The sequence below is a fragment of the Nannospalax galili genome, unplaced genomic scaffold, assembly GCF_000622305.1.
Source record: "Nannospalax galili isolate Female #2095 unplaced genomic scaffold, S.galili_v1.0 scaffold162, whole genome shotgun sequence".
Classification (NCBI taxonomy): domain Eukaryota; kingdom Metazoa; phylum Chordata; class Mammalia; order Rodentia; family Spalacidae; genus Nannospalax; species Nannospalax galili.
Genome location: NW_008350388.1, coordinates 3,146,036 through 3,169,013, shown reverse-complemented (window position 1 = coordinate 3,169,013; position 22,978 = coordinate 3,146,036). Strand labels below are relative to the sequence as shown.

Below are 22,978 nucleotides of genomic sequence, written 5' to 3'. Positions count from 1 at the left end.
TAAGCATTCTGCCGTGAATTATCTCCCTAGCCTTTTTGCATTCTTTTGTTGGTTTGTATTTATTCTCTTTTACATTGCTGTATTATATTTCTGTAAATTTCCTTTCCAGCCGATTGTTTGTTTGCTTGTTTATTTGTTTGAGACAAGATCTGGCTACGTAGCATGGCTGGCCTGGCGCTACTTGTGTTTAGATCAGTCTGGCCTTGAACTCAGAGGGATCCAGTTACCTTAGCCTCCTGATGCTGGGATTAAAGGTTTGTGCCACCATTCCTGGCTTCCAGACTTTTTTTAAAAATATTGATTTTTTTTTTTTTTTTTTTAAATTTCAGTGATTGTATTTTTGTATTTTCTAGTTCAGCAATTTATTTCTGGCTCCCTTATAAGAATTCTAGAATTGTACTAAAATTTTCATCTTTTCTGTCCATTTTTTTTTTCTTTTGAAAATAGGAGTTACATAAAGATTTCTGACAAACTTAAGTTTGAATGATTTGCTTTTAAAGTTATTGGGTTAGGGAGATGGCTCAGAGGGCTAAAGCACTTGGTGCCAATCCTGACAACCTGAGTTTGATCCCCAGGACCCACATGGTAGAACGGGAAAACCAGTTTATAGTAGTTGTCCACACATACATACATACACGAACACACTGGCTAACACACACACAGTAAAAATAAATTTAAAAACACAAATATACAGTAAAAATAAAAGTTAAATAAAAATTAAAAGTTTATTCAGTTATTATTTCTCCTGTTTGTCCCATCTTTTTTTATATTGAGAGAAATTTCGTATGACAGTCATCGTTTTAACCATTGTAAAGCACATGGCTTATTGATCTTCTAGTGTATTCATAGATATGAAGCCATCACCATTACAACACCTTTGTGTTACTACTGCTGTCCCATTGTTAGCTGCTTATTCTTTTCAAAATTCCCTGTAATTTTTAGCAGAATACTAGACACTGTGGATGAACAATTACAGAAGCTCAAGTTCACATTATTTTCTTCCAAAGAGAGTTGTTTTCCTTTGGAATTGAAATACCAGGAGGTCACTTTGGCTTTAATGAGGGTTAAAGTAAGATTTGCCAAGGGTAATCTATTTAAGTTTGACCTAGGTCTGAGAGACTTTTGTGCAGTCTCCAGAGAGAGAGTGAGTCCTGATGACCGTCCCTCTAACTTAGGTTGCACACTGCAGTCTGTCTGCCCCAGCAGGCAGTAGACTGTAGGCTGATCAACTCTTGTTTCTAGCTGCGGTTTTTAGTGTCATTGGCGTCTCTCTTTGTAGTATTTCCTCTGTGGATCTTTTTAATCTAATTTTCTCTTTTCTGGCAGTCAAAAACTCTTTCTTCTTGGTCCGAAGGACTCCAGCTTTCTGGTGGGACCCACTCACCCTGTACAGAATACATACTGCTAATCTTGGAGCTGACCTGTATTTCAGCCTTCTTTCTAGAGGTGTAGCCCATTGCAAGTCAGCTTTTATTGTCTTCAGAGCTTTTTGCATTTTGTCAGCACCTTATGAATTTTATTATGGGGGGGAGGTTCATTTGATATATATTATCCCATCATAATAATAGTGATTAAAGATGTTTCTTATGTTGAATTATAGTTAACCATATTTGAAGGATGATTTTATATATATACACATATAATTAAAAGTAAGATATGTGACAGTCGCTATTTGATACGTATATTTTAATGGAACTGAATTATTAAGTGTGTAAAGATAAAGGTTGGATGAAGTGAAGATGGGCATTTAAAATTCTGGTTTGGTAACGAAATTCAAAGCTGTGGTTTTCAGATGGGTGCTGCTAGAAATCAGTTATTTCTGTAACTGTTAGTTCATGTTCATTCATTACATGATGGGAGGTTTGAGTATTTAAATGTGTTGGCTAAAGAGCAATGCATATCTGTTAACTGTGCCAGAGAGAGTTGTTTTCACACAATCTGGAAAGCTACGTAGTAACCAGTTAGAGATGAACAAATGGGAGAAGTGACTGGACTGGACATTACAGTCAGATTTGGAAGGGGCAGGAGAGCAGAAGGAGCTGTGTGGAGACCAGTGCCTTCTTAGCTGTGTGCTCAAAACAAGGGTTTGGAGAGACCCTCGCCATTTGCCTTTCCCACCAGAATCCCTCCGAGAAGGGAGCCAGGTGTTGCAGACCATCTTGTGTCTATGTTTTTTCTTTTTGCCCTTTTGTGAACTCTCAAGGTTAGTCAGTGGTTTTCTTCAAAATTTCATTAGGAAATTTGCCAAAGGCATCCTTTAGAGGCAGCTGTCTGTGTGCCCTTGGAGGCCATCAGTAATGTTTCCAATCTATAGCAGCAGTCCGCACAAAAAATGTTGGTGGGAAATATTGTCTTGTGTTTAAAGCATTCTTTCACCACCGTCACATCCCCAGACCTAAACAGTACAAAATATGTCATACTTTGAGACTTTTGCTCCTTTTGTATATTTTTGGTTATCTCTTTTGTGGGTGAAAATCTATCACTACTAATTACATCCAAATAGATTAATGATGGAAAGGACACTGTTTTTTAATGTAACTTAAAGAGCAACAGTAGACTCATTAGCAAGCATAAATAAATAAATGATAATTTTGTTGTAGACTGTTAACAGATTTTATTTTCACTAGTGAGATTTTATAAGTTCAAATATACTGTAATTATGGTCTGTTTTCTAATTTGCTCAGATGCTGTATTCATACCAACCTCCTTGTGAAGTTATGGGGATATTAAAGAATGATATTAATAAGCCCATTGTTAAAATGCATTAGAAGAAATTGAAATTCATTGGTTGTTTTGTTTGTCTCCAATTCAATAATATAGGCAAATGCTATTCTATATGCATCGCTCATATATCAGTCTAGCTGTTTCTCTTGTTTTACTAAACTGTCTTCTTTCAGCCACCCACACAGAATATGCCTATGGGTCCTGGAGGGATGAATCAGAGCGGCCCTCCCCCACCTCCACGCTCTCACAACATGCCTTCAGATGGAATGGTAGGTGGGGGTCCTCCTGCACCACACATGCAGAACCAGATGAACGGCCAGATGCCTGGTAAGTTTTTCTCCTCTAAGACATTAACACCAGAGTTGCTTAGCAACTGAAACGACATGAGGGCTCAAGGGATACTAGATTGTTGATGACAAAACTGCTTTGAATGCCCCCGAGTCCAAGCTCTCTTCGAGTTTGTTAGCTACAGAGCTACGTGACCTGTATTCAGTGTTTATCAGGCTGCCCTTGGGCTTTGATGTAGCTGACACACAGCATTCCTCTGATGAACAGAACTGGCTAAATTTAGTCTGTCTGAAACTATGCAATACAGTTGGCTTTAGAAGCTTTTTGGGGGAAAAGGGATTGTGCCATGGCTTAAGAATTAAAATGTATTCGTGAAAAAGTCTATGACATTTCTCCAAGTCTTTTTATTTACCTAAATATGTGTTGATTTCAGAACAGGAACACTGGGAAGAGTTCCTGGGGACAGGAACAGAATAGAATAGTCTCCAGAGTGCTGGTGTGTTTAATATTTCCACATAGATATTATTGAAACTGCGTCTAGACTTTTATTAGTACATATGTTTATAGCATAACATTAATATGGAAATGACTTATAAGCAAAATTAAAAGCTGAAACTAATGTAAGCTGTCTTACACACTGAGCCATTTCCTTTTTCATTTTAACTTTAGAGTCAATATAATGGTAACTCTTAGGCCATTCGAATGCTTATTATGTTTTGTTGAAAAGTATCTTTAAACTTTTTTGTTTTTATAAAAGAAATAATCTATAACTAATTTTTGTTGCGTACTCTCTACTTTTTAATATGAAAACATTTTTTACTTTCTGAAGACAAAGCTTATTTTCATTGGCAAGAAATAAAGGAACACTATACAATTAGCAATAATAGAATGAATGGCAGTAACAAAACAATTTATTATTAACATGGGCAGTTGGCACGCATAGCATAGTCTCTTGTTCAGCTGGTTGTGTTGTTGGTTGTGTTGGTGTCCGAGGACGATGGATGTAGTAAAAGAAATAAAGGGGAAAGTACTGAGCAGAAGAGGCAAGATAGCCTGGTTTAGAAGATTGATTCAGGACTGATCATGCAGGAGGTAAATGGCGTTTCTGTGGCCATCTCCTCCTGCCTGTGAAGGCTCACACAGTGCTGGTATGAGTGTAAATGGCGTTTCCGTGGCCATCTCCTCCTGCCTGCGAAGGCTCACACAGTGCTGGCTCACACACAGTATGGAGGCAGGAATAAAGACAAACTACTTTTTAGTTTACAGTTAGGTTGTTGCCAGAAGAAAGCTGCTTGCCAAGTCCACATCTGGCTTTCCAGAACGTACTGCTTCAGAGCTGGGAGGACAAGTGCTAGGCAGATTAGCCAGTTAGGAGTTCCAGGACTGTTCTGCGGTAGTGCCTTTAATTAGAGTTTACTGGACTCTCCAAGTAACTTTGAAGTTTGTGACCAAGGAAACATTTGAGAGGCATACAATTATTGTTGACCTGACATTTTGGTTTCTTTGTAAACTCATGGAATAGATAATGTTCTTTAAAAATTTTTTTTTAAACATTTAAACAAATTTTATTTTATGTGTATGAGTGTTTTGCCTGTATTTATGTATGGGTACCATATGTGTGCCCGGTGCCCATGGAAGTCAGAAGAGGGCATTGGATCCCCTGGAACTAGAGTCGAAGTTGGTTCTAAGCTTCCATGTAGGTGCTGGGAACCAAAGTAAGAGCAACAGGTTCTCTTAACCACTGAGCCATCTCTCCAACACACACACACACACGCACACACACACTTCTTTTTTTTTTTTTTTGAGACAGGGTTTCAAATTGTTTTAAAACCAGTGCTGGAATTAAAGGCGTGCGCCACCACGCCCAGTGATATATTCCTTTTTTAATTAAAAAAAATTTTTTTTTTCTCTTTTTGAGACAAGGTCTCCCTGTAGCTGCAGCTGGCCTGGATTTGCTAATGGAATAGTTGAATAAGATGTCTTGGGATGTTCTGTGTGATATGCCTCCCAAGTGCTGGGTTAAATTTTTTAAAATGTATTTTATTTAGTGGGGGGGGGTGGTGGGGCGTGCTTGCGTGCCAGGGCACACTTGTGGTTGGACCCTGGCCAGAGACTGTTTCAGAGTTGGTTGTCTCCACCTTTCTGAGACATGGTCTCATGTTTCTGCTGTTGCTCTGTGTACTCCAGCCCAGCTGCCTATATGCTTCCCTTCTGTCTCTTTCCCTTCTTGCTATAGGAGTGTTGGGGTTGTGGACTGCACCCCTGCATCCAGCTTTTTTATGTAAGTTCCGTTTATTGAACTCAGATCGTTAGGCTTGTGCACCAGCCAGCACTCTTATCTGTTGAGCCATCTCTCCTGCTCCTGTAAATATGTTTTTATAAACCAAAGATTATCTGCTGGTTATGACCAAGATTGTCCAAAATACTATACAACTTCTAAAACAATAATACTAAAGTTAGTGTAAAAGAACTTGAAAAACCAGTAACTTCTATTTTCATTTACTTTTTCCTTAAAGCATCCAGCCAGACTTTTTAATACCTACAAATTTGTAGCTAAGTTCTTAATTTCCTACTTTAGTTTTAATATTTCATTTTATAATCTTAAGTTGCAAATCTACTGATGTTGCTTGGTCCTTTCTTCTTGGTCACCACTCCTTCTTGGTCCTTTCTTAGTCATGACCCCTTCATCAGTAGGAATTTTCTTTCCCTTTTTTTTTTGGTTAAACCTAGAAAATAGACAAACCAAAAATCAAAAGACATGGAAGAGTCTTTCTCTCTGCTCTCCAGATGCTTATTTCTGGAGAGGCATGACTTTCCTTCAAGACAGAAACTTCCTTTAAGAAAAAAAGAAAAAGCATGTGCGTTTCTGTTTTTCTCTATTCCTTCAAGAGAGAACGCACTCGCTGGCCAGCACCCTTTAAGTACACTTTCTTCCTCCTCATAAAGATTAATGCTGGAGACCATCGTTCCATCAGTGCATGGAGAGCTGCCTCATTCTTTTTGGTGGCTGTCACATACTTATTTATGGATGCACTTTGTATGAGCAGTTCCCTCTTGATGGTAATAAAGGCTTCTAGTATTTTGGTATGCCTACAGAACATTTATTTTTGTATTTGTCTATACTTGTATTCCAAAACTTTTATATCGGTAGAATTAATTTCTAGAACCTAAATTGTTGAGTTAAAAGTACATTTGGGGCTGGAGAGTTGGCTCAGCGGTTAGGAGCACTGACTGTTCTTGCAGAGGACCTGGGTTCGATTCCCAGCACCTACATGGTGGCTATGAACTGTCCTTAACTCCAGTTTCAGGGGAATCCGAAGCCGTCTTCTGACCTCTGCAGCATTGCACGACACAGGTGAATTCACATACATGCAGGCAATATACTCGTACACATAAAATAAAAATAATAAATAAAATATTAAGAAAAAAAAAGTACATTTAGGCTGACCACTGTGATACATGCCTGTAATCCCAACACTTTAGAGGTAGAGGCAGAAGGATCAGGTGTTCAAGGTCATCCTCTGCTCCAAAGTGAATTTGGGGACAGTCTGAGCTGCCATGTTCTCTGTCAAAAAAGCAAAATAAAACCAGAAAGTACCTTCTAAAATTTGCTAACCATTGCCAAATTGCTCTATGTAAAACCATGATTTGTGCTCTTTAAGCTTCTCCACTGTATGCTTAGATTGAGACGTAACTTTTGAGAATATGAAGGATGAGATGAGTCTTTTGCTTTTTCTTTCATTTTATTTTATTTTTGTTTATTGAGACTGGGTCTCACTATGTAGCCCTGGCTGGCCTGGAACTCCCTATTTGTAGAACAGGCTGGCCTCAACAGAGATCCACCTGCTTCCTGAGTGCTAGAATTAAAGGCACGTGCCACCACACGCAGCAAGTCTTACTGCTCTAATTTGCTTTCTGTTGGGAGGGAAGCAGTGGCCCCTTCCTTGTTTACTAGCTCACTGGAGTGTTTGTGCTCTTTCTCATTCATGCCCTTTGCCCATTTTTCTCCTGCTGGTCGGCTTTTAGCGTGCTCTGTGATATGTCTTATAATTTTTCCCAGTTTATCATTTGACTGTATACTTCCTTGTTTGTGGTTTTTGCTTTTTTTTTCCCTTCTTTTTTTGCTTTGTATGCATGTGTTCGTGTGTGTGTGCAGGTATGTGTGCACATGTGTACATGTGCATATAGAGGCCAGAGGTTGACATCTACTGTTCTCAGTTGTTCTCGGCCTTACTTATTTTTTATTTTTTGTTCTTTTGAGACAGGGTTTCCTTGTAGACTTAGCTGGACTGGAACTCACTCACTATGTAGATCAGGTTGGCCTTGATCTCACAGAGATCTGCCTTTCTCTGCCTCCCGAGTGCTGGGATGAAAGGCATATGCCCCCATATCCAGCTATCTTATTTATTTTCTTTTAATTTATTATTATTATTATTGGTCTTTTTGAGACAGGGTCTCCCTGTAGCCCCAGCTGACCTGGAACTCACTATGTAGACCAGGCTGGCCTCGAACTCACTGAGACCTGCCTGCCTCTGCCTCCCAAGTGCTGGGATTAAAGGCGTGCGCCACAATGCTTGGCTTCTTTTAATTTTTTAAATTGAATTTTTGCAGTTTTTAAACTATATGATTTGATGGTATTTAGATCCCTTCCCCTGCCCACACCTCCCCTTATTGCTCCCCACCCAATTTAATGTACTCGATTTTTTTTGTGTGTGTGTGTGTGTGTGTGTTTGAGACAGGGTCTCCCTGTAGCCCCAGCTGTCTTGGAACTCACTATGTAGACCAGGCTGGCCTTGAGCTCACCGAGATCTGCCTGCCTCTGCCTCCCAAGTGCTGGGACTACAGGTGCACCACCACGCCTGGCTAATTTACTCAATTATATATATATATATATACACACACACACATATATGATTTATAGTCCAATTTGTGTCCCCAAATGTCCTTCAGTGTGGGTCCATCCACTGGAGCTTGATTAACCTACTATGAGTCACATCCTTGAAAGAGATTGTCTCTCCCCCTCCCAACAGCCATTGGTTGAGAACATTGCCAAATTTCCTTAGGTACAGTTGAGGTTTCTTCCCTACTTCCGTATGTCTGTGCTGGGGTTTTGTCTGGTTCTAGTTTTCATGGGATTTGTGCATGTCAGTGTTGCTGTGAGTTCATATGAGTAACTGGCCAGCTGTCTGGAGAACTCTTATTTCCTTGTGGTCAACCACCACCTCTGGCTTTTACAGTCTTTCTTCTGTCCCCTATTCTGCAATGATCCCTGACCCTTGGGAGGCAGAAGTTTGATACAGGTGTCCTATTCAGGGATAAGTGCTCTGCAGCCTCTTGTTTTCTGCACATTGGTCAGTTTTGTGGGTTTCTGTTAATCACCATCTGCTGCATAAGGGAGAGCTGAGAGATGCATGAATCTATGGGCATAACAATAAATCATAAGGAGTCAGTTTAATACTTTAACTATTTAGCAGAAAACTAGCATTAGACTCTCCCCCATGCCCTGTGACCTGGCTAGGCTCAGGTTCCTAGGTCTGATATCAGTGTCAGGTATGGGCTCCATCCTATGAAGTGGACCTTAAATCCAATTAGGAAGTGTTTGGTTACTCCCATAATCCTCATGCCACTAGTGCACTGGTGGGCAATCTCGCAAGGCCAGTTCTTTTTTTTTTCATTTTTATTTTAGGTGTATGAGTGTATTGCTTGCATGGGAGTGCACCCGGCTCATGCAATGCTGCGGAGTTCAGAATAGGCCGTTGAATTCCCTGGAACTGGAGTTAAGGATGGTTCGTGGCTGCCATGTGGGCGCTGGGAATCGAACCTGGGTCCTCTGCAAGAGCAGTCAGTGGTCTTAACCTCTGAGCTATCTCTCCAGCCCTGCAAGGCCAGTTCTTATAGTTCGCAGAATTCACAGCTGGGTAGGGTTGATGATTATTTTTTCCTTCTGGTAGCATGCATAGAACCTTCCAGCCTTATGGAAGATAGCCAGCAGTGATAAAGCTTTGAATTGAAAAACGGAACACCAAGCACTACCTTATTTCTTGAGACAGGTTCTCTCGTTGAACCTGGAGCTCACTGATTTGACTAGACTAGCTGGCCAGCAAGCCCAGGGGCTCTCCTGTCTGTGCGTACAGGTATGTGCTGTCTCACCCAGCTTTCACATGGGTGCTGGGGGTCCAAACCCAGGTCCTCAGCTTACATGGTAAGCACTTTACCAGCTGAGACATTTCCCAGCCTTTATTTTAGGGTTTTGTTTTGTTTTATTGTGTTCATTGTTCTTTTTATTTTAATGGAGGTAAATATATAAATTTTTAGGTCTGGGCTTTCTAGCACACTTTGGGAGCCGCTCCCCTTTAATATTATTTTGAATGTTCTCTTTGTAATTGACTTTTATGGTTTGTTTTACTTTCAATGTTTTACATGTTTTATACATAGGAAGTTTTTAGTGGAAGGACTGAGGCAGGGATCCAGCTGAGTTTTTTCCGGGGTGACTGTGGGAGCTCAGTGTTACCATGTTGTCATTTGCCCTGTGTACTCTTCTCCATTGATCTGCTCATCTAGTCATCTGAAGCCAGTTCTTTCCTTTCCTTTTGATTAAAATATTCAAATTGTTGCTTAGGCTATTATTACATTAATAAACAAGAAAACTTCTATATGTACTTGTGTATAATGCCTTTTTTTAATGCTTGTATCTTGGTTCTGACCACTTTTCTTTGAAGGGCCTAACCACATGCCAATGCAGGGACCTGGACCCAGTCAACTCAGTATGACCAACAGTTCCATGAACATGCCTTCAAGTAGCCATGGGTCCATGGGAGGCTACAACCATTCTGTGCCATCTTCCCAGAGCATGCCGGTGCAGAACCAGATGACCATGAGTCAAGGGCAACCAATGGGGAACTATGGTCCCAGACCAAACATGAATATGCAACCAAACCAAGGTAACTGGCTTTATGTCTTTTCTTTAAGGGAATGCTTTTAGAAATTGATTTTACTGTGGAGCCTGCACTGACCTCGAACTTGCAGTAATTCTGCCTCCATGCTGGGTTTACAAGTATGGGCCATGACATCCAGTTTTTCACATTCTTCTTGACCAGAGTGGGATGGTAGGTAGCATTTTTGGTCTGGTTGATGTTTTAAGACAAAGTCTCTGTAAGTTTGAAGTGAGTCACATTTGTGTTTGTGAACAAACAACATTGTTTTTGAAGCTAGCTTAAATCTTTTTGTGTTTAGAAATTAAATTGCTCAATTTAGCTTTGTCTTTTTGCTATGTAGTTTGTTTTGTTTTGTTTTGTTTTGTTTTGTTTTGTGAGTCAGGGTCTCCTGTAGCCCCAGCTGGCCTGGAATTCACTTTGTAGACCAGGCTGGCCTTGAACTCACAGAGATCCACCTGCCTCTGCCTCCCAAGTGCTGGGACTAAAGGCCTGTGCCACCATGCCTGGTTCAATTTAGCTTTTAAGGTTTTATTTTTATTTGCCTTTTGGCCATGTAAATGAATTCTATGTTGTTTGTGATGCTGATCACTAAGTCAACATTTTGTTTATGGTTAGAACACTGAGGGAGTACAGTTTTGTCTTTGTAACACATACTGTCTTAAAACTGAGACAGATGCGTCACAATTTGGTTTTGACCTTGGTGAGTGCTCTGTGATGCCATGTTTGAGTCCTGAAAGGCGCTTCTGATTTGCTGCTAGAGTGTTCTGTTGAAGCGCTGCCATGTTCTAGCATGGTGGAGTGCTTCAGGGGCCTTACAGTTGATTACCAATCTCAGAAAGTGAAATTGTTACCTTGTTTCTCTTTTAAGTATCCTGTGAGTAATAACTAAAAACCAGTAAGTGGCTCTCTGGTTCTGCTAATTGCATGTTAAGACATTTGGCATATTGCCAGCTTAAAGCTGTTTCACTTACAAAATGTGGTGTAGTTAAAAGGATACGGTAGAATTAAATATACTTGTAATAAAGCTTTGGATTTTGATTATAAAATTCAGATCACTAAAATGTACTCAGATAAAAGAAGTTGGGTTTCTGTTGAAAATTACTGATGATGAAATACTATAATTTCAAAATACTAATTCAGATTTTAAAAATAATTTTGGTTAGACATGCTGAAGTCTGGAGCCTGTTGGATAAAAGACTTACCTAGCATGGTGAAAGTTTTATTAAATTTTATTGTCCAGCGCATGCCTTTAATGCAGAGGCAGGTGGATCCCTGTGGGTTCAAGGCCAGCCTGGTCTACATAGTGAGTTCAGGATAGCTGGGCTACAGGGAGACCCTGTCTCAAAAAGACCAAAAAAGGGGCTGGAGAGATGTCTCAGTGGTTAAGAGCACTGACTGCTATAGCAGAGGACTCGGGTTCAATTCCCAGCACCCACATGGTGGCTATGAACCGTCCTTAACTCCAGTTCCAGGGGAATCTAAAGCCCTCTTCTGACTTCTGTGACATTGCATGACACAGGTGCACTCACATACATGAAAACAATATACTCATACACATAAAAATAATAAGTAAAATATATATTTTTTTGTCTTTTTGAGACAGGATCTCCCTGTAGCCCCAGCTGTCCTGGAACTCACTATGTAGACCAGGCTGGCCTCGAACTCACAAAGATCCGCCTGCCTCTGCCTCCCGAGTGCTAGGATTAAAGGCGTGCGCCACCACACCTGGCAATAACAAAAATATTTTTTACAAGAGAAACTACATTAAAAAAAAAGTCTAAAAATTTCTAAAAATGGAAAGGGAAACATTTTTGTCTTTTACATTTCCTTACAGCCGGGAAAATAGCTCAGAGGTAGAGCACTAGCCTTCCACACCCAAGTGCAGGATTCAATTCTCATCCCCCTGGGGGAAAAAAAATCTCATGTTTAATAAGGTAATAATTTTTTGAATTAAAATATCAGAATCTTTAGAATAACCCCATGTTTCCATATGTTTCTCTCTGTATCAAGAAACACTAGAAAAATGTTAAAAGCACTTTTGTTTTCTCTTGAAGAGTTGTATTTTGTTTTGAGATATGGTCTCACTGTGTAATCCAGATTGGCCTGAAGTTTGTAACCCTCTTTTTTAAAGATTAATTATTTGTGCTGGGGCTACAGGGAGACCCTGTCTCAAAAAGACCAAAAAAAAAATTTTTTTTTGTTTTTATTTGATGTGTGTGTGTGTTATGCATGTGTATAAGTGCACCCGTGTCGTGAAATGCGTAGAGGTCAGAAGAGGGTGTTGGATCCCCTGGAACTGGAATTATGGATGGTTGTTAGCTGCCAGTGGGTGCTAGGATTTGAACTCAGGTCTTCTGCAAGAGCAGTCAGTGCTTTTAACTGCTGAGCCATCTCTCTAGCCCCAAGTTTATAACTTTCTTTCCTCAGCTGGAGTTATAGTTCGAAGCTACCATTTTTTTTCTAATGTATTTTTGAGTAGGGAAAATCAATATTGGTGAAATTCTTAGATTAAACCTGTGTTTAGGATTATAAATGTAGCTCCCTGGTAGGGTAAATGCTTTGCGTTTGGGAAAAGAAATCTATGTTAAGTGACCAAACAAAATGCATAATTGTTATGTTGTTTTAATTAATATGTTAGTGTTTTATGATATTTTTCAAACTTTGATTATGTAGTAGTTTTCCTGTATTATTATTTTTTTCCCTTTTTTCTTGCTGGAGGGTAAAGCCACGGATTGATATGTACTATATAAGTTTCTAACACTAAGCTGCATCCCCAGCCCCCAGTGACAGTAGTTTTCTAAACAGAAACATTGCAGGACAAATCTAGGTACGTTCATTCTAGTAACTTCGAAGTTCATTTTTTCCCCCACTCCTTTTGTAAATTAATGTTAGCATTCTCTCTGTCACCCTTCCCACTTCTCTCTCTCACCTTTGAATGTGAAATTAATGGGAAAAACGCCTTCAAAATCTTTTTATTATAATTTTAGTAGTCCATGTGAAATAGTGTAGATCTTTAAAAAATTTTTTTATTGAATGTTTGTGTATTTCATACATAAATCATCTTCATACCTCTTTCCCCTTTGCCTTTGGTGTGCTCCCTTAGTGCCCCTCCCCCCGAATTCATACATTCTCTCATTTGTATTAAGGCCTATTATGTAAAGTTAGTGTCCCAAGTTGTCCCTCAGTGCAAGTTTATCCACTGGTGTTTAGTCAGCCTATCTAGATAGAGTCTTTCTTCAAGAAACTCATCTCTTCCTCACCTAGCAGTAGTCAGCTGCCAATAATTCTTCAACTAAGATTGGGGCTTGCTGTTCAGTTCATTTCCACAGTTCTGTGCTGGGTTTTTGTCTTGTCTAAATTTACATGGGTTTTCTGCATGCTGACACCTTTGCTGTAGGTTTATATGAGAAGGGTCCCAGGTGCCTGTAGGACTATTTCCATATGGTCATGCACCTCCTCCTTGGCTCTTAAAATCTTTCCACCCCCTCTTTTGCAATGGTCCCTGAGCCCTGGGTGGGTGAACCTCAATATAGGAGTCCTGTCCAAGAACCCACACTCTGCTGACTCGTATTCTCTGCATTTTGGCCATTTGTGGCCTTTGTGCTCCTGACTCTCTGTTGCATTGGGGAGCTTCATTGATGAGAATTGAAAGATACATTAGTGTTCTCTTCATCCCTTGTTCTATGTTCTTTGAGTCTTAGGTATAGAGGTTGCATTCTAGATGTTCCACTTAGGCTTGGGCAAATCACGGAGAATCTCTTGTTACCATTGCTGTAGCTGTAATAATCTGTCTGTTGAAAAAGAAGCTACTTTGATGGGTGGTGATTGGGATACTTGTTTATAAGGATTTGGTGCTAGGATCCACAAATGAAGGAGAACATACATGTTTTGTTTTTCTGAGTCTGTGTTACTTCACTTAGTATAACAGTTTCTAGATCCATCCATTTACCTACAGATTTCATTATTTCACCTTTCTTTATTGCAGATTAGAACTCCACTGTATAAATGTACTACATTTCCGTTAACCAATTGTCTGTTGAGGGGCACTTAGGTTGCTTCCATCTCTTAGCTGTTGTGAAAAGAGCAGCAACAAACATGGATGTATAAGTGTCTGTGCAATAGATGAGTCCTTTGGATATACGCCAAGGAGTGATATAACTTGGTCATATGGTAGGTTCAGTTTTAGTTTTTTAAGAGTTGTCCACACTGCTTCCCATAGGGGTTGGCATGAGTTTGCAATCCCACCAGCAGCAGTGAATGAGCATTCCCGTCTCCACATCCTCGGCCAGCATTTGGTATCATTTGTTCTCTTGATCCTAGCCAGTCTGACTGGGGTAAGGTGATACCTTAGGGTGATTTTAATTTACATTTCCCTAGTTACTAATGATGCTGAAATAATGTAGATATTTTATACATTTGTAGTTTTCATTTTGATTGTTTACAAAACAGAGAAATAGCCCGCTAAATTATACCAGTAGTGCAAGGTAATAGGCACACTTTATAGAAAGATCCTCGTTCTAGTGATAGAATTGTAGGATCTCCTTGGACTTCTTTTGTTCTTTCTTTAATTTTAGTTTTTTGTTTTTGTTTTTCTGTTTGTCTTTTTGAGACAGGGTTTCCTTGTAGCCTCAGCTATCCTGGAACTCACTCTGTAGACCAGGCTGGCCTCGAACTCATAGAGATCCCCCTGCCTTTAACCCCAGCACTCGGATCTGGCTGACCCCCTTCCTCCCTCAGAGCGTCTTATTTTGCTTTCAGTTCACTCGTATTCTCCTACTCTCTCTTAGAATGTCTTCCTTCTCTCTCACGATCCCTTCTCTATCTAGACTTCATAATTCTTTAAAAGCTGTACAGGGCTAGAGAGATGGCTCAGTGGTTAAGAGTACTGGCTACTCTTGCAGAGGACCTGGGTTCGATTCCCAGAACCCACATGATGACTAACAACTGTCTGTAACTCTACTTCCAAGGGATCTAACCACCCTCTTCTGATCTCTGCAGGCATTGCACGACATGGGTGTACCTACCTACATGCAGACAATACATACTCATCGTATTGAGTGCTTTTTAATATTTAGTAAACAAAAATCAGTACAAAGACTAAAGTAACAAAACCATAAAAAATCTTGTTCAAAATATGTCATTTTTTAAAAAAATTATTATTTTTATGTGTATGCATGTATTGCCTGCATGTAGGTAAGTGCACCCGTGTTGTGCAATGCCTACGGAGGTCAGAAGGGGCTGTTGGATCCCCTGGGACTGGAGTTACAGACAGTTGTTAGCTGCCATGTGGGTTCTGGGATTTTAACCTGGGTCTTTTGCAAGAACAACCAATGTTCTTAACCACTGAGCCATCTCTCCAGTCTCTAAAATGTCATTTTAAAAAGCTGCTTAAAGCTAGTGCTGTGGCCTTTGCCTGTAGTCTAAGTCAGCTGGGGAAGCTGAGCAGGTCACTTGACCCTAGGAGCTCAGGACCAGTCTCAGCAATACAGTGAGATTCCATTTCAGAAAGAAAAAGCTGGCCCAATTGTATTTACTACTTGTATTTTAGTATGTTAGTGGCTATTAAAACAAGCATTGGCAGTGCTTTGTTTTTGAACTTTTCAAAAATGAGCATCACTGGGCGTGGTGGTGCACACCTTTAATCCCAGCACTCAGGAGGCAGAGGCAGGCGGATCTCTGTGAGTTGGAGGCTAGCCTGGTCTACCTGAGTTCCAGGTCAGCTGGAGCTACAGGGAGACACTGTCTCAAAAAGACCAAAAAAAAAAAAAAAAGAGCTTCTATGTGATAGATGGTATTATAATCAGTATGTACCTTTAGTTCATCTTTGTGTTTTATATGTGTTAGAAATTGAGGATGAAGTCTTTTTTTAATTCAGCAACTAAACTATCATTATAGCAAAATATTTTCCTCTGTGCTCTCTTTGAGCAAATTTGAGCAAATAGTTTGTTCCTTAAACTTCTGGCACGATGTTGTTGAATACAACAAACAACCCAGCATCTACTTTCCTATCTTATTTTTACCCTTAATCCAAATGAAGTTCTCTCATCGTCTCTTAGAACCTTTAGTAGTAGTGTAAGACCAGTGTTTGCATGCAAATGTACTCTCTTGCTAAAAAGCTCGGAAAAGGCAGGAAATGTGTCTCTTCTGTTCCCCCCAAAGGGTCTCACTGTGTAGCTTTGGCTGGCCTGGATCTCACAGAGGTCCACCTGTCTCTGCCTCCTGTGTGCTGGGATTAAAGGTGTGTGCCACCATGCCCAGCTCACCCTGTGTTTTTAATGCTGAGAACAGGGCTTGAGGGGCTCTATCTATTTCTTTGATGAGTAGCAATTGGAACTAAATGTCATGTGATAACTTGGAAAGATAAAGTTCCTGCCTTAAAGATATTTAATAAGGCAACAAATATATTCCCCGGAGTATGAAAAGTCAAATTAGAACCAAAAGCCTTCTTGAAGGAGGGCAGCAGTTACATTTGCTAGAAGCGGTAGATTTTTTCATTCCCAGGCATTAATTGTAGCTTTTTTCATTTAATAGAATTTTGCTAATTATGTATCAGGAATGAAGAGTTTAACAATTTGTAATATTTGTGTTAATGTGCTTCACAAGCTTCATAATTCTTGGGACTGAGAGTCTAGTCTTGGCCCTTGAGTTTCTATATGTAGGACCATTGCCTGAATTGATTAATTCTTTAAGATTAAGTGAAGTGAGGCAGCAGGATTCCTAGAAGGCAGGAACGCTCGCTAAACCAGCCTGAGGACCTGTGTTCAATCCTCTTGACCTCCACATGCGTGCATCTTCTCTCTCAATTTCTCTCTCTCTCTCTCTCTCTCTCTCTCTCTCTCTCTCTCTCTCTCTCTCTCTCTCTCTCTCTCTCTCTCTCTCTCTCTGTAATAATAGTAAAAGATTAACTGAAGTGATTCATGTAAAAGTCCTCATTCACAAATTGTATAAAATTTATATGAAATAATTTGGTCATAGTAATCAAGCCTTTTCTTTATAAACGAATTAAGAAATTGATACTGGTTCATCAAGTGTCCTATTTCAGTCACTAAGACTCATTTCACTTGTGTCAGGAGTTGCAAGTTTGAAGGTTTTTCCAAACTGCTCATAGGTTTAATAATTTCTTTGGAAAAGTGGGAGGAATTTGCTCACTGCCTTTCTATGTATGGGTATGTCAGATGATTACAGAGCAAGGCACAGACATAGGCAGCGTCCAGAAGAGGCCCCAGGGAGAGCATTTCTGTTGTCTTTTCCCTGGGTATCAGTGATATGCTCAGCTGGCATGAATATGTGAAAATACACACAACATGGCTGACCATGGAGTTAACCTGTCTTGGGCTCCATTTAACTGGTTGATTACCCACGTGATTAATGTGTCTCTAGTCATGACTTTGCTTCATGACCCTAAGCTCCAAATCAAGTCTAGAAACTGTAGAACCTCCAGTTTAGTAAATTTAGAAAATCATATGATTTTTATATCATACGTATGATAATTAGAATAATATATGATCACTAAGACAATTGTAAGCTATTTGGAATTACAGTGATGATCCCTCGTACTGGCCCCACTTCTGTGAAGTTACGTGGACAGATCCCAACCCTTGCTCAGTTCAGTCATGGATATACAAGTTTCAATATAACAGAAAATCATGGATTTGCCCTGATTGTAAGTGTAAACACTAAGTGTTTTAAATGACCACGTCTTGTCATCTTCATTCTTCCTCACCATTAAAATGGATAAATCTTCAGAATATTGCAAATACTACAAGTTTCTGTTATACAGACTTTGAGATATATTGCAGCCATTACATTGTAGTTCAGACTAGATATTTTGTTTATACCTTTTTCTAGTTATAAAAAAAATAGCTACTATTTAATGTGAAAACTCTAGAAGATATAAAAAGCATAGACCACCAATGGGGGGCCTCCGGTCTTGTCAGGTTTTAAATTGTCCCACAGACATGCCCTGTATAGTGACTTATACTTAGGCTGTTTTTATCAGCAGTTTTAGTAGTTGTAATTACACAATTGTTTGTAAATATTTGTTTCACTATTTTTTTTCTAGATTGTAAATTCAATAAAATCAGAAGCTGTGCTTTGGTCTTACTTTATTCTGTTTGTTGACTGAGTGATTAGCTATAGTCCCGACACAACAACGTGGAAACTCAGCATCTTTCTCTGTAGTGCTGTCATCCACCAGCTGTGTATGGTAGCCCTGGCTGAACTGGAACTCACTTTGTAGACCAGGCTGACTTCAAATTCATAGAGATTGGCTTGCCTCTGCCTTCCATGTTCTAGGATTAAAGATGTGTGTTACCAAGCCCAGCTAAAGCTACTTAGTTTTTTTATTTTAAAATAACGATAGTTCATAGGAAGTTGTGAAAGTATATCAGTGAGAGGTCCAGCATGCCTTTGCACTTGTTTCTCTAATCCTTGACAACCACTGTTACTCATTCCTTTTTCATTAGTCTGTCATTTTGAAGGCATTGTATGAGTGGAGTCATCATACAGTATGTGAACTTTCAAGACACCCCCCCCCCGTAACCCCAGCTGGCCTGGAACATGCCCAGTAGACCAGGCTGGCCTCCTCAGTGGTGGGATTAAAGGTGTGCGCCATCATACCTAGCTATTCCTTTCTCTTGTTAAGTAGCATCAATGATGGACATATGCTTACCCACCTATGGAGAAGCATTTTGGTTGCAGTTCATGGTTTATAAATAAAGGTGCTATGAGCAACCTTTTTTACATGTCCATGTTTTTTTGGTCTTTTTGAGACAGGGTCTCCCTGTAGCCCCAGCTGTCCTGGAACTCACTGTGTAGACCAGGCTGGCCTCGAACTCACCGAGATCTGCCTGCCTCTGCCTCTGCCTCCCAAGTGCTGGGACTACAGGCGTGCGCCACCATGCCCGGCTATATCCATGTTTTTTTATTGGGGCACAAATTCTCATTTCTCTGAGATACATATCCAGGAGTACAGTTGCTGGATTGTATTTTAAATAATGTGTTTTATAAATTGCATTTTAACAAATACCTCCAGTTATTTCCAGTCCTTTCCCTCAGAATTTTTATGGGCAGGATAATCTCTTCTGTGCCAAATTGTTCATAACTTTTGAGATTTCATGCTAAGCAACACAGAACTAAGTGGTGAATTTTGTTTGTTTTTAGTTTTTTAAAAATATTTTATTATTTTTATTTTATGTGTATGAGTGTATTGCCTGCATGTATGTGAGTGCACCCGTGTTGTGCGATGCCACGGATGTCAGAAGAGGGCTTTGGATTCCCTTGGAACTGGAGTTAAGGACGGTTCATAGCCGCCATATGGGTGCTGGGAATTGAACCTGGGTCCTCTGCAAGAGCAGTCAGTGCTCTTAACTGCTGAGCCATCTCTCCAGCCCCTGTTTTTAGTTTTAAGTAAGTTTTCCTCCCTCCCTCCCCACTTCCTTCCATAGAGGGTCTCATGTTAGCCCAGGCTGACCTCCAACTGGTTAGGTTGCCAAAGATGACCTTCACCTCCTGATCTTCCTCTACCTGTAGTGCTAGGGCTCCAATCTGGGGCATTGTGCATGCTAGAACAAGCATTCTACCACCTGAGCTACATCCCCAGCCCCAAAGCTAGATGTTCCAACATAGCCCATCTCCACAACTGTCTGCTTGAATAAGTTAGAGTCCTTGCCTTCACAACAGGTTGTCATTGTGCCACATAAATCTAGAATTTTTGGAGTTTGTTTCCATCAACTGTTCACCAGTGACTTTCTTTAAGAGGCATTGTATAGTATAGTTGAAACTATTTGTAAGTAATCATTTGAGGGGTGGACAAAAATGTATCCCAGCCTTTTATTTTTCTGAGTTTATTAAGCCACAGCACATCTTTTTCCATTTCTTAGTCATTGGGAAACAAAATACCTAATATAGTTGTTAGGCGGGTTTGTGAATATGCTTGTGAGTTACAGTTATGACCATGAAAAACCCTATTTCTATTCTCAGTGCTATTGACATTTTGAGATTTTAGGTAATTCTTCGTTGTGGCCACTGTGCAGCCCATTGAGGAATGTTTAGTGGTGTCTGCCCTGTATTCATGGGAGACAGTAGTACTTCCCACCCCCTTTGGGACAACCAGAAATGTCTCCAGATTTTGCCAGATGTCCTCTGGAGATTTTGCCAGATGTCCTTGAAGACTGAAAATCACAACTTTTCAGAAATGGTTAATGTGAATGACTGTCTGGAAAGATGGTTTATGTTACAGAAACAGCAGTAACAAAAACTGTTATGGATGTTATAACTTTACTATTTCTTTTGTATATATTTAAATTTTTTTGTTATTTTCATTTTATGTGTATGAGTATTATGCCTGCATGTAGGTAAATGCACCAGTGTTGTGCAGTGCGTGCAGAGGACATCCTGGAACTGGAGTTATGGACAGTTGTTAGCTGCCATGCGAGTGCTGGGATTTGAACCCGGGTCTTCTGCAAGAACAGTGAGTGTTCTTAACCACTGAGCCATTTCTCCAGCCCCAATATTTCTTTTATATTTTTATGAGAATTTCTCTAAAAGCTATATGTAAAGTTTGTATCTTGGGGCTGGAGAGATGACTCAGTGGTTAAGAGCACTGGCTGCTGTTGGAGAGGACCTGTGTTTGATTCCCAGCACCCACATGGCAGCTAACAACGGTCCATAACTCCAGTTCCAGGGGACCTATGCCCTCTTCTCACCCCTGCAGCTATTGCACACGTGGTACACTTAAGCACATAAGCACATAAGCATATAAGCAAAGCACTCATAAGAACACAGGTTGTTCTTGCAGAAGACGCGGGTTTGAATCCCAGCATCCACATGGCAGCTAATGACTGTCCGTAACTCCGGTTCCAGGGGATCTGACAATCTTTTCTCTCCTCTGCGGGCATTGCATGACATGGGTGCACTTACCTACATGCAGGCAATACACGCATACACATAAAATAAAAATAAAATAAAAAAGTTTGTACTTTTTAATGACCTGTTCTTGCTAGTTTAAGGACCTATAATTTTATTTCTTCCATTGGTTCCTTAGGTAACTCAGCAGTTGCAGTGGCCTTACTAAGCTTCTGGGATGAGTGTCTGCACTTTTTATTTTTTATTTATTTATTTATTTTTGAGACTGGGTCTCCCTGTAGCCCCAGCTGGCCTGAAACTCACTATGTAGATCAGGTTGGCCTGGAACTCACAGACATCCACCTGCCTCTGCCACCCAGGTGCTGGAATTAAAGACGTGCACCACCACGCCTGGCTGAGTGTCTGCACTTTCTGTTGCCTGGTTCCTGTTTTTTCATGCTTGATATTGTATCCAAACATCTTAATCTGAACTGTTTAAAGTTCTTGATGTGGACAGTTGTATAATTTAATTATGTAAAGAATCATTTTCATTTTAAACTACTGTATAAACCGTAAGTAGGTTGGCTAATTGGGTATGTTAGAATTCCATGATTTTTCTCTTACAAAACAGTAACATGAGCTACAGATGGCTCTGAGATTTAACTGGTTAAGGAACAGGTAGTACAGTGGGAGCAGTAAATGATGAAATGGGAACATGAAAATAGTTATCAATGTACTTTCATGGTCTGATTCTTATATAGAATTAGGTAAGCTGAAAAAAAATTCTTTTACGTGAGACTTTTGTGTGTGTTTGTTGTAGTGAAGGAGGCACATGTAGAATGGTTTTCATAAGAGATGATGACCTGGGACCATTATGGTTTGACTTGTTGCTGCGGGACACAGAGTACTTTAACGCCTCACTCTGAATTCTTCCCATTTCATAGCTACATAAGTTTGAGTAAAAGCTTCATAAGCCTTAAATCTCTGCAAAGAGAAGTTGGTAACATGGCCTGTTTCATATGGTTTGGAGGAGGGCAAATAATACATAGAAAGCTATTAGCTTAATGTTAGGTGTCATTTTTAGCCATATTATTTAAAATGATTTTTAGCTTAATGGCATCATTTATAGAATTTTAGTATATTGGTTTGTGTCTGAAAATGTAAAAGATAAAAATAGATATGTAAATGTATGTGATGTGTGTAGACTATTTTTAAAATTAGACTATTCAGAATTCTTTACAGAGTAATTCACTGTTAATATCTGTAAGTTCATTTTGGTCTGAGTGTAGGTCATTGAGATGGTGATACTACCTGTCACGTCTGTATACCACCGTTATTCCTGTCACATGTGTATATCACCCTGGCTCCTGGCCTTAGGTCTGGTGTATAAGAAGCACTCATTTGGTTCTTTAAAAAAAAAAATTTGTGACTGATTCAAGAATTTCATACAATGTATTTTGATCTTTTATTTTTAGCTTTAAAAAAAAACATTAACATGCATATAAGGTGTTTTGATCAAATCTACACCCACTCTCTTCCCTCCAATACCTCCCGTATCTTCCCATCACTTTTTCTGACAACTCCCTCCCTCCCTCCCTCTCTCTGTTCTTCCTTGCTTTCTTGCTTTTTGCTACTAACATTACCTCTCTGAAGAGGTAATCCTAAAATCTTATAGGGATTAGATATGAGCTCCCAAATTTGACATTTTTGGCCTTTGGAACAGAGTGTTGCTAAGAGGCCCAAGGACATTTTGACTTTTAGCCAAGAAACTGGCTACTTTTCTTTGGGGTCTTACCCTAACTGCCTAACCAATTCCTACCTCCTATTCTTATCACATCAAATTGCTGATAGGGAATCAGGATGCAGACTGCTCTGGCTTCTTCATGCTGATCAGGGACGCAGAGTGGGGTACCCCTTCAGCGGGTCTATTTAGAAGACTCCCAAATTGCATAACTTGTCTGTAGGGGGAAAGAAAGTCCTTGAATTGTGAATGGGAGATGTGAAGGAGAAGTAAAGGCAAGAGTAGTTAGCATTACAAGTTCTAGACACAGAACCAGAAAAAAGTCAGAACAGGGCAAATTTCAAATGTTCATACCAGAGTCCAGTGAAGTTTCTTGATGAGAGCTTCCAAAAGCATCCCTCTATTGGGTTCCTCATTTTTTTTCTGTCTTCCTAGGCTGGACTGG

General features: G+C 39.9%; 1 protein-coding gene across 2 annotated transcripts in view; it reads left to right on the top strand.

The window, feature by feature from the left end:
• Ss18 (SS18 subunit of BAF chromatin remodeling complex) overlaps positions 1-22,978 on the top strand; it is an 81,599-nt gene that overhangs the window by 28,050 nt on the left and 30,571 nt on the right. For both annotated transcript variants that reach the window (XM_017801805.2, XM_008847634.3), the window contains exons 3-4: positions 2,898-3,051; positions 9,732-9,953. In XM_017801805.2, coding sequence (XP_017657294.1) covers positions 2,898-3,051; positions 9,732-9,953 — 376 coding nt within the window. The remainder of the gene's footprint in view (positions 1-2,897; positions 3,052-9,731; positions 9,954-22,978) is intronic.